General features: G+C 43.5%; 1 protein-coding gene across 1 annotated transcript; it reads left to right on the top strand.

Annotated features, from left to right (window-relative positions):
- Positions 1-4985: 4985 nt before the first annotated feature.
- Positions 4986-6571, top strand: LOC149328119 (uncharacterized). Its single transcript, XM_089560011.1, has one exon. It carries the CDS (start codon positions 4992-4994, stop codon positions 5550-5552), a length of 561 nt encoding a protein of 186 aa, XP_089416137.1. The 5' UTR covers positions 4986-4991; the 3' UTR covers positions 5553-6571.
- Positions 6572-15997: the final 9426 nt, after the last annotated feature.

Below are 15997 nucleotides of genomic sequence, written 5' to 3'. Positions count from 1 at the left end.
TGTGGATATCCCTCAATGTTATGCAGACATATTTGGAGATCTATCGGACATACACAATGTCCAGCAAGTGCTGTATTTGATACGTCAAAAGGCTGTATGTGGTTATCTGGGTTCCCTCATGGAGGCTGTAGCCATGGGGAGACTGTTCGCTTTCAACAATTTGCCTTTCTCTCACTTCTTTTTCGACTTTGGACGCTGCCCATTTGGTGAGCGCACAGGCCCTTGTAGACCATCCACTTACGGTTTCAAAGCTGCCTTTTTACTTCTCTGTATGGTCGACATGCTCTTTCCGGCGCGGTCTCGCGAGGGCTGAGATGCTCTTCGATCTCCGCGCATACTGGAAGCTCAACCCGTTCATATTTGGGGGTATTAACGGCACCTCCTTGTTTGCTATAACCGACTGATGCGGCCGTAGTGTTATCTGAAGCATATTGCCATTGCCCAAGGCATAGTTTGATGGTGGCACCACACTTGTTCATGTCAAGCAATTGTTTGTTGTGTCTGTGGTAGTTATAAGTGAGCTCTACTGTATTGCACGTGCATCATGCCACAGACAGAAGAAGATGCATTTAAAATAGGCAGGTGCCTGCTGCATGATATGTGCTCTATATACAAAGTGTATAAACAATGCTGTAGTGGCTTTGGAGACTCCTGCTTAGTCTACTCTGCTCTGTTTAGATTTTCAGACATGAGGACCAGTATTACGAGGCCAGGGTAAAATGTGCCTGAGGATGAACCTTCGAAAGCAATGTACTGCTGCGAATACGGGCAGAACCTTACTTTCACTTATTTGCATCTGCAAAGTTAGGTGCATGAGAATCCACCTGGATCTGCCATGAGAACTAACCTGACCAGCTGGGCCGAAGTGACAAGCATTGTTAAAGATACCGTAACTGACATTGCATTTCAGCTGGTGGAAAACATCAGTTTCAAATTTTTGCACTCGCGGTGAACAGCACATTGCAAGTTGTTCTTCTATTTCTTATCCATATCCTTTCACATTTTGTGTCTAGAGAAGAAAGGCTACGGAAAGTGTTGTTAAATGCGCTTTTTGTGCATTGCCGTCTACACAAAAGCGCACATGTTCCGATGACTGTGGCGTTTGTGTTCATTCCAAAGTGACACTCCTTTGCTCTCTGTTATTTTGCAGGTCATGACAGAAAAGCCAATGCGTACAAGGTTCCACGCCTGCCACCCTTTCATGACTCCATTGCTTCATGCTTATAACCTGCAAAATTCCATGTGCAGTGATCTCAGTGCATTGTGTCTATCACAAAGTCGATTGGAAATAGTTTTGATGTAATTGCTTCAATTACAGGGATCTTACTAATGAGGAAAGTGGGCATTACCGCGAAAACAAAAATTTTGTTTAGTGAACTTGTTTCGTAAGCAATATGGTTCTTTCCCCTGAAATCACAACAGGCTCGCTTAAAGGAGAAGGAAGGTGGGAATAACGGGTGGCAGCATAGTTGTCGCTAACAGTTGTTCCTGTTGTTGACGAGGCACAAGGTTCTTTTTGTTCGTTTTCACTCGATAGTGGTTGAGCAGAAATCACTGCTGTGGAATGGTTGACCAGTTTACATTAAGCTCTCGGTGAGATTCCCATTTCTGTCGTGGTATGTAGAGAACACCTGAAGTTGAACGCAGCCTATTACCTATGTACTCTTGCGGTGTGCATTCAGTAGTAGAAGTATTAGAATCATGATATTTGGTCACTCAGAACCAAGCACCAAGAGAGGATTATGCCTGTCGTGCAAAGGACATTGGTCTTCCAGCTATGTTAGCCAAGCCAGGCACTCCACATAAAAAGGGGTGGATAGGAGATGGGACGATACTGAGTGGTCGTCCTGCATTCCGCAACACAGTGAGTGAAACTGGGGTATGTTTCAGGGCAGTTATTATATTCAGGTGATTTCGCATATATTTGGAAGATGGCCTGTGCCGGTGTCTGTAGGGTGTTGCATGTCAGCTTGTCAATTAACTTTGCGATGTGGAGAGTCGAAAAAAATAAGCAGCTGGTGCTCATCTTAAATAAACGAAATGTATTGGTTCCAAGACATTTACTCGGTTAAACATACAAACGGCAGAAAATGAGGCCTTTACTTTGGGTGCAAAGTGGGGTGAATCTGACTCCATTCTATTATTCCGAGATCAAAGCAGGATCTCTGGAACTGAAGAGACGGTCATTGCGCAAGACGGTGTGCGAGATCACACGAAAGAAAACAGTGTAATTGTGCTGGACAATGTGGTTGCTGTGATAAGTGTGCAAATTGATTATTTCATTTATGCCAAATTCTTTCGTGTTTTTCACTGAAAGCCGAAACATCGTGTGAATATTGCATGCGTTGAAGGAATTTCCCTTTTGATGAATGTGTGATTGACACATCAATTTTTATATTCATTTTTGTTCTGTACAGCCACACATATTTTCAAAATGCTTGCTGTCGTCATTCGGTGTGACTCCACCAGGTTTCACTTTGCTCTGTCCGCTAGGTGTGGCTTATGAACATTGGGGCTCTGCAGAAACCCTGCTGTCAGTATTGTGTGGTGAATTCTAGATGGTATCGTATATGTTGCCGTTCACTAGTTTATGGGTATTTTTATGGCTTTGCTGAAGAGTACGCTATGATTCCTTGTGGTTGGTCACATGTGACTGACCTCACTTTGTCATGTGCGAAGCATTCCAGACTCTTTCCAAGCTATGTTTGTTGCTGTGTGCATTTAGCCTGCATTCTGACGTCTTCCGTTCTGTTTTGAGGCTCTTTTAGGAGCAGGTGATATTTGGCTGTATGGGGTGACAATGTTTTTTTTTAGTTTTCTAATGCTTAGTGCTGTTGTGCGCATTTGTAATTCATCAGGTGTGGACATCAGTTCGTGATGATTGTATGCACCTTGAATTATCTTTGAGGAGGAAATTCTTTTGTTATGATGTGAAGCCATTTGAAAAATTTGCCTCCCCAGTTTTTCTGTATAGCTCTTTGCTCTGTTGGCCCTGTTTACCTTGTGCGGTGCTGACCTATTGACGCAGTGCTCTTTGCCGTGTTGCCCAAGGCAATGCAAGCTGTAGCAGACTTAACTCGTCTAAGGACCACACTGTTTCTGTCCTTTTTTTCTGATTTTGCCGGAGTGACTTCCTGACACGTGGCAGGTCTTCATGCCTCACAAAATGCCTGTAAAACTGATTTAGTGTTGCTGCGATTCTGATAAGTGATGACAAGTTGTACTTTTATTCTTTATTTCTTGCTGCAATCACTCTTCCCGCATCAGTGGCATAGTCATTGGAGGATGCAACACGCATGTGGGATGTGCAGGGTTGTAATCTCAGTACTATCACTAGATACCCACCAGTGATGCAATGAGCAAGTTTTCCCCCTAGCTTGATCTGGGTGTAGTGCTTGGAAATGGGCCTTTAACCCCAACCTGTGTCGAAGAAAGTGTCTTGAGCCATGGCCCTCTTTAGCTAAAGCTGCCCTTTCACCATCTCACCTATTGTCGTCATCAGCTTTCATTGTCATTACAATTTTTCATCCCACATTCGAGGCGTGGGCCTTACACGAGTAAATATCTTACGCTCTAACTGCACTGGTTTGGTTAATGCCACTCTAGGAGCTGCTGCAGGGGAAACACCGTGTTGGGCATGTTGGCCACACTTGTGGGCGGCTGTAATGTTGGCTGCAAGCAAGCCTCCTGACAATGTTTTACCAGTTTTCAAGCTCTGAAAATTTTTTTCCTACGTGCTGTACAAAGGGTGTAAGAGGTCTTAAAACACATGAGGAATCCTGTCCCAATGTGTTTTGTCTCTAACCATAACTCACACTCGTTAGTTTTTAAGCCTACGTAGGCAGACTTGTACAGTCCTTCCCATGAAGCCAGTTACTGTGTTAGCGAACAGGCCTATAAAGTGGCTGTTGGTTTGCTTGCAACAGATTTCTGATATTTTTAGGTAACTATGATTCTTTCATGAGCATAAATATAGTTCTCGTCAGGAGGCAGAATTGAAAGTTTGGAATGTTTGCTTTGGAACTTGATTGTTTTTAAGCCTGTCCTACTCAATTTACCTGACCTAGCACAACGTTTGTATGAGATGTTATGCTATTTTCACCGTCTCATCCACATAACACCATGTGAGTTGTTGCACATGTAATCCTGTGTCTTATGAATGTAAGCTTTCTTTCACTTGCAGGCTTGACCACCAGAGGCCGCAAATACGGTGTATTTTCTTGGCAAAACTCATCAGGTTAGAATCTTCACTTTTTCTCCACTAATGCGTTTCTGAAGGTTGTCTTTCAAAGAAGAGTGCGAAGAATACAGAAGCTTGAGTTCATAGAACTGTACTGAATTGAGATGATATTTGCCTTTGATATTCTGGAAAGTTGTTTTCCGTAATATGGGAACTGTTGACCAAACTGCCACCCCTGTGGGTTCTGTGGATTGATGCAAGGACTTGTGCAGGGGTCCAAGGCCTCATCAGGTTTTTAGCCTTTAGCTTTTGCTTCCTCTTGTACCCTGTCTGAGGAGCAAATAAAGAAAACATAAGTGGCAGTGTGCTAAACTTGCTAATTGCCATTTGTTGGTATTAGGCCCACTTGGGTGGGCTTAGGACAGCGTCTATCATGATGGCAGTAATGCAAGTGCTTAGAATGGCTTTCAAATGCTACCCTATTTTGTTGGCAAGGATGACATTTTTTGCAGCTGAAATGTTTTCAGCTGCTTGCAGAATCCATTCTAGGGATATCTTTCTTCAGACCTGAATTCTTGTTAAGGCCGACCTATTCAATAAAACTTTTCATAAACAACCACAGCTGTTGACAATTATGTCCTGCACATTGATCTTCATTTCCCTAGCTCCAGGTGAGCTGTGCAATGTTTGTTCCTGCTTTTGATTGAAAGTATTCTTCCTTTACAACACAGGTTCAGTCGTCACGCACAGCGACCATGGTGCACCTCCTGTGCAAGATTCAACTGGTCAAAGGCGCCCAGTGAGCCACTGCATGGAATCTACTCCTTCTGGCAGTGGTAACCACCGGGGTAAACCTGCAGTAAAGATGGTGCACGAATGCACCCACTGCAGCAAGGGATTCAAAAACAGATCTCAGCTGGTGGTGCATCTCCGAGTCCATACTGGGGACCGCCCATACCATTGTGATGACTGTGGAAAGAGCTTTGTACAAAAGGCCCACCTGGAGTCACACCAGCGCACTCACACTGGCGAGCGTCCTTACCATTGTGACTATTGTGATAGCAGCTTTTCAGACCGGAGCAAGTTAGTGAAACACCAGCGAACTCACACAGGTGAGCGTCCTTACCGTTGTGACCACTGTGGTAGCAGCTTTACATCGAAGAACAGCCTGGTGGCACACATCCGTACCCACACGGGTGAAAGGCCGTATCAGTGCCAGCTGTGCCCCATGGCCTTTGTACAACATTCAGATCTTGCGAGGCATGTGAGATCCCATAAGGGCGAAAAGCCGTTCAAATGTGATTTGTGCCATAAGACATTCGCTCGGGGAATAAATTTAAAACTCCACAAAAAAACGATTCACAAAGAATAGCAGCGGTTTCTAATGCCTTAGTCGATATGTTTTCCTAGCTACCTTTTTATGTGCGATCTAATGAGATTCTAGCAGAATGCTCTATGATGGGTGGGGGTAGCTAACCTTCGTCTTTCTTTACATTTGTATGTTTTGTTCACGTTTAAAGTTTTTTCAGGAAAATAGATTTGTTGTTCCCTTAGGCTACACACACACTCGCGATAAGTATTTCCTGAACACAGAGTAATCCTGCTATGCATGTAAACTCGCATGAATGGAAATGAAATCTCGGTCATACGTGGATGGCATCACTTCTCGTTGGAAGGAGATTTCAAAAACATTGTTCCCAATATTACAAAGAGATGTAGCATGCCAGAGACGTAATAGCATAGACGTATGCTAGTTTACCGCAAATTGACTACGCACGCGTAGTGGCATGGTTACAATCAGGCAGGGTCACTGCGCATTCGGAGCCGGCGTTCAGTAAACCAGTCTACATCTACGCTACTTCGTCTCCACTGCGCTAAATTTCTATTGCTAATGCCATTTATCTGCCTGCTTCAGTGAAAAGATTCAAGGGGGTAAAACATGCACAACCATTCTTTTTATTCGTGCAGTCTGAGTGGGCGTATTTTTGTGATCGTCATTATAAATTCACTCATTAGTATCATTGAACCGATTTCTGTTTGTGTGACAACACAGGAAAACCTGCTCTTGTGTTAATCTTAGTGTGTTTATTCTGGCAGTGCTAGTGGCTGGAATGAGTGGCGAACGGCAAGTGTCCGACCTCTTATTGATGTGTGTTGTGTTAGTGTGCACGTTTTAGAACAGTTCGCTGTACTTCGGCAACAAAGCCAACAAAAATGTTTACTAACATTTACACCACCATTTCTCAGACCGCTATCTCTGATGGATATAAATGGCATAATATTTGTGGAGCATTATCTTCACACCATTTTTATCTGTTGTGGTTGTCAGCAGAATATCAGGTGTTCGTGGCCATTTCATTTTGTGCTAGCTTCTTTGTTGTGTTGGTGTTACTTGAAGAAGTCATATTTTTTTACATAACGTGTTCTTGATAAGAAGCTGCAGGAGTCATGGCTGCTGAAACAAACACTGTGATTAGTGCCTAAGACAAACATTGCATTCTTGTATTGTATTGTAACGCACGTGATTTGGGTCATTTTTGTGAGGTTGCTTAGTGCACATAAGTATTTTATTCCAGTTTCCATTACACATTGTTGAATAAAGCCGCCGCGGTGGCTCAGTGGCTGTGGTGCTCGGCTGCTGACCCGAAAGACGTGGGTTCGATCCCGGCCGCGGCGGCTGAATTTCTTTAGAGGAGAAATTCTAGAGGCCCGTGTACTGTGCGATGTCAGTGCACGTTAAAGAACCCCAGGTGGCCGAAATTTCCGGAGCCCTCCACTACGGCGCCTCTCATAGCCTTAGTCGCTTTGGGACGTTAAACCCCATAAACCAACAAACCAACATTGGTGAATACGTTCTGGCTGTTTCTAAGGTGTTCATGACAACTAGTTGCAAGGGTCGTGGCCGCTGAAAGAAAAAGTTCTTTGATTGGTGCCTATGAAAAACATTGTTATTTTGTAGAGTATTGTAAGGTTAGTTTTTTAGGTTTGTTTTGTGAAATTGCACATGACTATTACATTTGCGATTACAAAATGTTGAATACCTTCTGGCTGTTTGTAAAACTTACTTGACATATTGTGCATTAAATTCAAAAGCTGTGCAGTTCTTTGGTTAGCCTTTTTCTTCGAATAGCTGATGTTTCCTTTTTTTTTAGCATTTTGCTTCGAGCTTCCACAGACATCATGGTGCCTTGCATCCGGGCAAGAATTTTTATTGCCACTTGCTTCAGCACTTGGTTCTGGTTCCCACAGCACGTCTATCCTGTCTAATAGCATTGCATTTCCTGTGGCACGACAATGGGCGGTAGTTTCATCGGTTGCTTTGGAGAAACCTTTAAACCTCTCTTTTTCTCAGCCACTGTGCATTTACATTCGGTTACATCCATCCATTCTGATAAACTACCGCTCTCTTTTCACCGCCGACGTAACTACCCACCTCCCAACTACCTCCTTTACGGTTGTCCCATAACTCAAACCGGCAATATTAAGTACCTAGGTGTCCATATCTCCATGACCTATCCTGGCACAGTCATGTTACTAATATAGCTAACTCAGCCAATTGCGTCCTTGGCTACTTACGGCGTAACTTTTCCTTAGCACCCCCTTCCGTCAAACTAATTGCCTATATATCACTTGTCCGACCTAAACTAGAGTACGCCAGTTCTATATTCGATCCTCACCAAAACAACCTGTCGAATTTACTGGAATCTATTCAAAATCGCGCTTCGCGATTTATTCTTTCAGAGTACTCATATCGCGCTAGTGTAACGGGACTAAAATCTCGACTTGAACTTCGTACCCTAGCATCCCGTCGTGAACTAGCTCGCCTTTCTCTTTATCATAAATTTTTTTCACAGCTTGCCACCGAACAAAGCACTCATCCGCCCAGCCCATCGTTTATCCCGTCACAGCCATCTCAGTGCAGTCTACCCCCAGCGCGCCCTTACCACAACGTTCCAAACATCATTTTTCCTCCGTACTGCCCTGGACTGGAACGACCTTCCCGGCCATATCGCTTCCCTTGAAGACCTCCAACAATTCAAGACTGCCATCGAAAATCATTTTTTTTGTCATAACTGCCGTACTCCCCGCCCATGGGGCCCTTAAATGGGGCCTTTGAGGACTTAATAAATGAATGAAATGAATGAAACATTGAGCAACCTTTTCGGTGAATTCAAATTAAATATCGTCCGCTTTTCATAGTTGCAGGATGGGAAGTACTTTCCATGCCTTGCACTCGCATTCTTTGAAGCTCAAGCCCAGTTAACCCATATACGCCTCGCGTCCTGTGTGTAGTACTCCGCTCTTTTCTGTGTATAAACTCGTAGTTTATTCTGTAAAAGCTTGTGCCTGCTGAGGTAGATTCAAGAGGGTCTAAACTTTTTCTATGTGGGGATTGAATTGCGTTTGTTGTGATTGTGCGTTGTATGCATTAAGAAAGATTGCGCAGTCTTGTCTGGAGGCCAGTTTTTAAATTCAACCTCACTCACTGCATTGTAATGCTCCAAGGAAGACACATTTTTGCATTGTCATAAACGGAAACCACCGTGCGTGATGAGAAATGGGATTTTTTGCATTGGATGGTCAGAACTGTCATAACTGACGGCCAGTTTCCAATCAACTATACCTTGCGCATGAATGAAACTTTGGAGCATCATAAAATACAGTTAATTTAGGTTGTCTAGATGGTCCTCATAATGTTTATTTGTATGTAAATGTGCCCACGCCAACCATGCAGACAAGATGTACGATGGCGCAAGCTGCATTGCGGGTAGCATCAACAAATGCATAAATTTCGTGTGTTGCCGGTTGACCAGTTCTTCAATCTGTTCCTTTACACATTCCTGTTTGTGTGTTGTCAGTCTGTGAGAATAAGAAGGTTTGAAGAAAGAACTCTATGCGCATGCAGAGCAAGCATGTCTTCGTGCGACCCGTTGAACGTGACTTTTTCAGTGTACGCGAGTGAAGACATGGTATGTCTTTGTGTGCACGTCCCCAAATGTCACTGCTCAGTCATGAAAGATGCAGGCTTGTTGATGCCCCTACCAGTAACATGAAAGGCACAGCAGTTTATAACCACAATACCAGACAAATTTGCTCCATAGAAACCGGCTGGGGTCTTTCCTATAAACCTGCTATTTCATCACTTGCATCTGCGGGTAAGTAAACGCAACAGGCAGCAATGTTGTAACTGTCGTTAACCTGTCTAAATTCATTTCGTGTGTGTATTCTGCTCTGACCTTGTCACTCACACGGTCGCCAGGGAGCTTTACACGCTTAATTTCTCTTGTAGCGGGCTTTAGCAAGGACAGCACGTTGGTGGAGATAGATGTATTTGTTCTTCTGGGTCCGTAATCACACAGAAAATGCTATCGTTAGTTCTTTCGGTGTTATGTATGACAAGTGTTCACGGTGCACTGCGGTGACTTGTGCAAGCTGGCGGACCATATCCAAAAAGGCGGCAGTACCTGTAGCCAGCAGTTTTCATAGAATACAGGTACAAACAGGCACTAGTTACTGCAACTCAGCAGGCCTTTTTTTTTTTGTATATGGAGGTCGTCCCCCTCTGCATGTTGCCATGACATGCAAGTACGAAATCCTTTTTCTGCGTCCCATTAAGCGCTATACAGGAATGAAAAGTGCATGCTACCGTAGCATTGCACTAAATGGTCCGCTTTAAAATACAGGACTGCCCGCAGTATTGAATAACACTGGTGTTGATTGTCGTTTTCTTTTTTTTGTACTTGGCCTGTTTTCTGTGTTCTCGTTTTGCAGGCATTGGAGGAGCATCAGTAGCCAGGGTAAGAACATTCCAGAGGAACTGCTGCCAACTTATTCCGACCCATAGCTTGATGCTACTGTCCTGTAAAACAATGTATTGGGGGACATATCTTTGTACAATGCACTAAGAAATTCCCATTTCTGTCTGAGCTCTGTCGAGTGTTACGTTGCCTAGTAGATTATAGTGGTTAATATTTTTATTTCTTTTGTACTGCGGAACGTGGTTTATTTGCTATGTATTGCGGGACATGTCTTTGTACCACGCACCGAGATGTCTCCCCTAGATTAAATGGATAACTGTTGGCATCCCCTTTGTATCAGGGCTGTGGCGAATGCCACCTTTCCTAGTAAGTTAAAGTGGTTCATTGTTATATTTTTCTACTGCCCCTTCCTTTTTTGTAAGCTTTGAATCCTTGTCTGTCTTTTCTTCAAGGCTATTTTTTTTTATTCTGCGCTATATACCTTCAATTTCTTTGATGTGCTGTGCAGTTTTTTTATTCTTATGTTTGTTGGAGTCTGATGGCTCATTAGCCATTGTGTGTCTCCTAAGAGTTCCTTGCGAGTTATCCGCTAGCTCTTCCAGGTTCTGCCGCCGCGGTGGCTCAGTGATTATGGTGCTCGGCTGCGTACCCGAAAGACGCGGGTTCGATCCCGGCCGCGGTGGTCGAATTTCTTTGGAGGAGAAATTCTAGAGGCCGGTGTACTGTGTGATGTCAGTGCACGTTAAAGAACCCCAGGTGGTCGAAATTTCCGGAGCCCTCCACTACGGCGTCTCTCATAGCCTTAGTCGCTTTGGGACGGTAAACCCCATCAACTAACCAACACTTCTTCCAGTTTCTCAAAATGTCCTGCCTTCCTTATTTGTCATTATGCCCGTTCTAATTCTAACCATCTTTTAATTTATTTCATATCTGCTTTTTTGTTAGTTATTTGGCAAAATATTTGTGCTTGGAAGTCTCAGATTAAAAGATTGTATAAAACTAAGACAGTAGTTCTTGTTGCAGTGCAGTTGGATATTCTGCTTCAAATCGCAGCTGAACAAATATTTTTCTGGTTGAGCAAATCTTATGGTTTGTCATGCACATTCTTACTTCCCAAATTGAAAATACTCTATCAGTCATCACAGTGGTGCAGTGGTTATGGCGCTCAGCTGCTGACCCAAAAAACACGGGTTCAGTCCCGGCCGCGGCGGTCGCATTTCTATGGCGGCGAAATGCTAGAGTCCTGTGCACTCTGCAATGTCATTGCATGTTAAAGAACTCCAGGTGGTCAAAATTATCCATAGCCCTCCTGTGCGGTGTCCCTCGTAGACAGAGTCATTTTAAGGACGTTAAACCCTTTAAAACCGAACCATAATACTCTTTTGAATTTGGTTTGGTTGGTTGGTGGTTGTCCGTCCGTATTGCCATATTGTTATGTTTAATCATCATACTTTCAAAGTAACAGTGGAGAACATCTTCCTGATGTTCTCTACTTCCTGCCCCTTTTGTTATTTGAAAGCTTTGTGTCCTGTTCTGTTTATTTGTTTCCATTGAAGGCTACTTTGTGTATTCTACGCTGTATTCCTTAAATTTCTGTGATGTGTTGTGCAATTTTTTTATTCTGGTCTTTCTTTTAGTCTGATGGCTCATTTGCTATTGTGTGGTTTTCTAAGAGTTCCTTGCTTGTTATGCACTAGCTCCTCCAGATTCATGCAATGTCCTGCCTTCCATAATTGTTTTAATGCGTCTTCTTCTAGCTATCGCTTTATTTATTTAATATCTGCTTTTTTGCCTGTTTTTGGCAGAATATTTGTGCTTGGAAGTTTCAGATGACATGATTGTATAAAAGTAAGGTAGGAGTTTGCATATTCAGCTTGAAATCGCAGCTGACGCATTCTTAGTTGAGCAAATCTTATAGTTTTTCATGCACATTTCTTACTTCCCAGATTGAAATTACTGTATTAGCCATCACAGTGGCGCAGTGGTTATGGCGCTCAGCTGCTGGTGTGAAAAATGGGGTTCAATCCCGGCTGCGGCGGTCGCATTTCGATGGAGGCAAAATGCAAGAGGCTTGTGTACTGTGCAATGCCAGTGCAGGTTAAAGAACGCCAGGCGGCTAAAATTATCCAGAGCCCTCCACTGCGGTGCTCCTCATCACCTGAATCATACTGGGACGTTAAGCCCCTTACAACCAAACCAAAATATTCTACTCAATTTGGTTTGTCTGGTTGGTGGTCGTCTATCACTGTTGCCATATTTTTATATTTAATCATACCTTCAAAAGTGACAATAGAGAACATCTCTTCCTGACCGACATACTGTGTTGGCATATCCCACGATGGTGGCTATAAGCCACAGCGAGAGGCGTCATCTTTTGTCAGTAGTCAAAATTTTTCTGTGGAAAAGCACAGGGTCGCATTTTAAGCTGCCAGTCTTCCAGTGACATGGTTCAAAACCTTAATTTTGGAAGCCCCAGTTATCCCCTGAAATCCCTGCAGCAGCATACGTGGCAAGAAAGCATGACCAGCTTCTGATCTCTCACGATAAGTGAAACTGTGTGATAGCATTTAATATTTCTGCAAAGCCGGCAGCGACAATGTATCAGTATTCAAAGTTTATTTCACAGCTTCATATCTCCTCCATGGAAGGTAATCTGCCCATACTTTTCTGCCATGTGTGTGTGTGCGGGGGGGGGGCTGCAGTGATCCAAATTAAGGGTCACGAATGCATGTTCTTGCCATGACACTCTTTGGATTTGGTTTGTACTGTGATGTTTTCATTGCATGTTCTCAGCTGCATGGTCCACATTTTTATGTTTAATGCATAGAAGTGCCATTCTTGCCTTTTTTGATGGAAAAATTACATATGTAAATGTCATGAACGATATATTCATTGCAACTCAACATGGTAATACTAACTGTCAACAATGTCAACTTAGGTAGCCTTGACCGTTTTGAAACCGAGATGTGTTGAGTAACTAGCTTCTTCAAGGTTTTTATGAGGCTGTTGTAAAGCCATTTGCTTTGTTGATACAATCACTGGCTGCCATCGTCAACTGTTGAGCCTAAAAGTATTGTACTCGATGCAGTGCACATGGGAATGTGCTCTGCTGATAACTTCATTTTTGTTAGTCTTGGTTGGAGGCTTATGCTATCGTTGCTTAGAGCTATGATGGCTTGCCAAGAGATACAATGCGTACATTTTAAACGCTATAGCGTTCATTGTCCGGTGTTTCAGAAAAGACAGGGTCATTGGCCATGAGCAAAAAATCCACAGAAAATTCCTATAGAAGCAACCTAGGCGGGCCATGTAGGTCTCTTGACTTTGTGACTTCATCACAATCTGCCAGCCGTTGCAGTTGGCACTTTCATTTACGGTTGGTCGCGAGGTTGCTCGGGAAGACCAACCTGGGTGGCTGTGCCAGGAGTGGTATGACGACTCCCTGGGACCTATGAATGTAGTGTAGAGAATGACCAATTCTACATATATTGCCATTAATCGAGTAATGCTGTCGTGTCACGCCCTTAACGTGAAGCTTAATTTCCCTCTGCAAATTTTTTGCCGCAGCAATGTTAAACGTTGTCCTCCCACATTTATGGTTAGTCATGGGAGCGCTGCTGGAAATGAGTGCAGGTAGTGGCACTACTCTCCATTAAAAGGTTTAACCTATTACGACTCATGTTTTTGAGAACGATCAGGGACACAACAGCTATCTAAGGATGTCGTTATGATGCCAGTGATTGTGTACTCACCGAATCTAGGGTCTGTAACATTCAGTTTAGCTGCATTGTCCATTGATTTCATTCACTTACCAATTCCTTGAAAACAAAGATGTTGGGATAGAATAGCACTAGCTAAGTAAAAAAAACGGTTTGTTTCTAAACAGAGATATCTGGACATTAATTGGACATTAATTAAACATTCAGCAGCACACAGCCAGACAGTATGTGGTCAGGTAGAAGGGGAGCAGCATTTCATATAAGATCTTGTTTTTCTCTCAGCATTGCCTTGGCCACCTTATATCGCAGGTCAGTTACCTACTTTAGGAACTGTCGTGAACGAACATTCCATGCATGCTGTGATGTAACAAATATCGCTTGGAACGTGGGAATTCCCTCGGTGCTCACATATGCAAGGACCAAAAGACAACATAGCAGTGCTGTGAATGCACGCACCTTATGAAAATGAGTACTAGAGGAGCAAGAATTGAGAAACGTGCTGCATAAAGAATTTAAGCAGGATAAAAAAAATTCTTCTCCTCCTACCTTATACCCTTAGTGAGGGATACAACCTCACGGGTAATGTTCCCGCAAGCTCGTGCGACGTGCGTGCAATGAATTCCCGAGGCTGAAGAGAGAGAGCTGTCTCCCCCACACCTGCGACTGTCCTGCCATCTGTTGGCGCTGGGGTCGATACAATGCAGGTGACCCCCCTCGTTAAGGTAAATAGGGAGGACGACATCGCGGGGAGTAAACCCAAGGGGACGAAGCGGACCAAGTCCCCACAGTGGAGAGAATACGTTCTATAGTTTACTTTTTGATCTCTGCACTTCCTTGTACGATTGACTGCATAGTATCGAGTGTCAATCGGAATTCGTCGTGGAGATTGCATCTACAAAGATAGCCTTGCTTTGAAATGCATAGTGCCATATGTGCTGTTAAAATAGGCATCTGCTGCAATGTGGTGATCTGCAATTTAGGGTGCGCTCTCCTGGCTCGGGGCATTTGCTCGAAGCAATGCATCTGAGTTTTACTTTAGCCAGGAACCCGCATCTAAAATCACATCAGCGTTCCCTAGTTGCATCACACCACCAGTCTCCTATGTACGCGAGTCGCCTATCTGCTGCCATGGTTTCATGGCAAGATCAAATGTATTCCTGCATTTTAAAGGCTGCTTCTGATACACTAAGGGGACACCGTGCCTCTCGGTCACACCAAGTATATTCTCTGCCTTCCCTGTGTACAAGTGGTTACTATTAAACACTGCCTCGTGTAATTAAGGCCTTCCCTAGTGATTATTCTGCTTTTCTGAGCGTCATTTTGGAGACAAATCAAGCGTATTAGGTGAAGAAGGAGTGCTAATTGCTGCTTAAACAATCTGTATAAATAGCTGCTGCTAAACTATGCAGGTAATATTCTCAGGCTCATACCCTTTTCAACTGTGTGTCTGGTGCTCTGAATTTCTATCCGCCAAGTTAGGGTCACGAGAAACCTTCTCGTTGATTTGTGACAAGAACACAGTGGGTCACCTTTTGGTAGCACCTCTACATGGTCTGAAGAGCATATTGGAGCTCAGGCTTACGCACTTTTTTCATTTCATTTATTGAATCCTCAAGGCCAAAGGCATTAAAGAGGGGAGTGGTTACAAAACATGATACATAAACAGATGCAATGCATGATAGAAAACAAAGTATTTTCATATTCCTGGTATACAATGTTAGCTAGTGCAGAAGGAAAATGCTGGTTATCACTTATGTCGACGATATCTGCGGGAAGGCGGTTCCATTCGCGTGATGTACGAGGCAAGAGAGACTGAAATGCAGTTACAGTATTACACGTTTCAATGCCAACTTTGTGACGATGATCAATGCGGTTTGACACGTATCTGGGGGACGAAATGAGGACATCATGTAGCATGGGATGATGGTATAGTTTATGAAAGAGGCTCAAACGAATTGTCTGCCGGCGGGATGCTAAAAGAGGCAAAGAAAGATTAGCTTTCATGCTTGGTACACTTGCGGTACGGTTAAAGTTGGACAGGATAAAACGAGCAGCGTTATTTTTAACTAGCTCAAGCAAAGTTATCAGTTTTTCATGATTGGGATCCCATATGGCGGCAGCGTATTCCAGATTAGGACGTATTAGTGTTTTATAAAGCAATAATTTCAAGGAATACGGAGTTTTGGAAAAGTTACGGCGCACGTAGCCCAACGTGCGGTTAGCTTTGTTAGCAATGTACCGTATTTTCCGGTATATAAGACGCGGCTTTTTTTCAAAAATCTTGCTGGTGCGTCCTATACAAGGGTGCGTCCTATATGCGACTTTTTCTGTTTTTTTCG

This window comes from Amblyomma mixtum, chromosome 9 (genome assembly GCF_055824585.1).
Source record: "Amblyomma mixtum isolate Tamu chromosome 9, ASM5582458v1, whole genome shotgun sequence".
In the NCBI taxonomy this organism is placed as follows: domain Eukaryota; kingdom Metazoa; phylum Arthropoda; class Arachnida; order Ixodida; family Ixodidae; genus Amblyomma; species Amblyomma mixtum.
The sequence above is the reverse complement of the archived record's forward strand: the minus strand, read 5'-3'. Positions and strand labels throughout refer to the sequence as shown.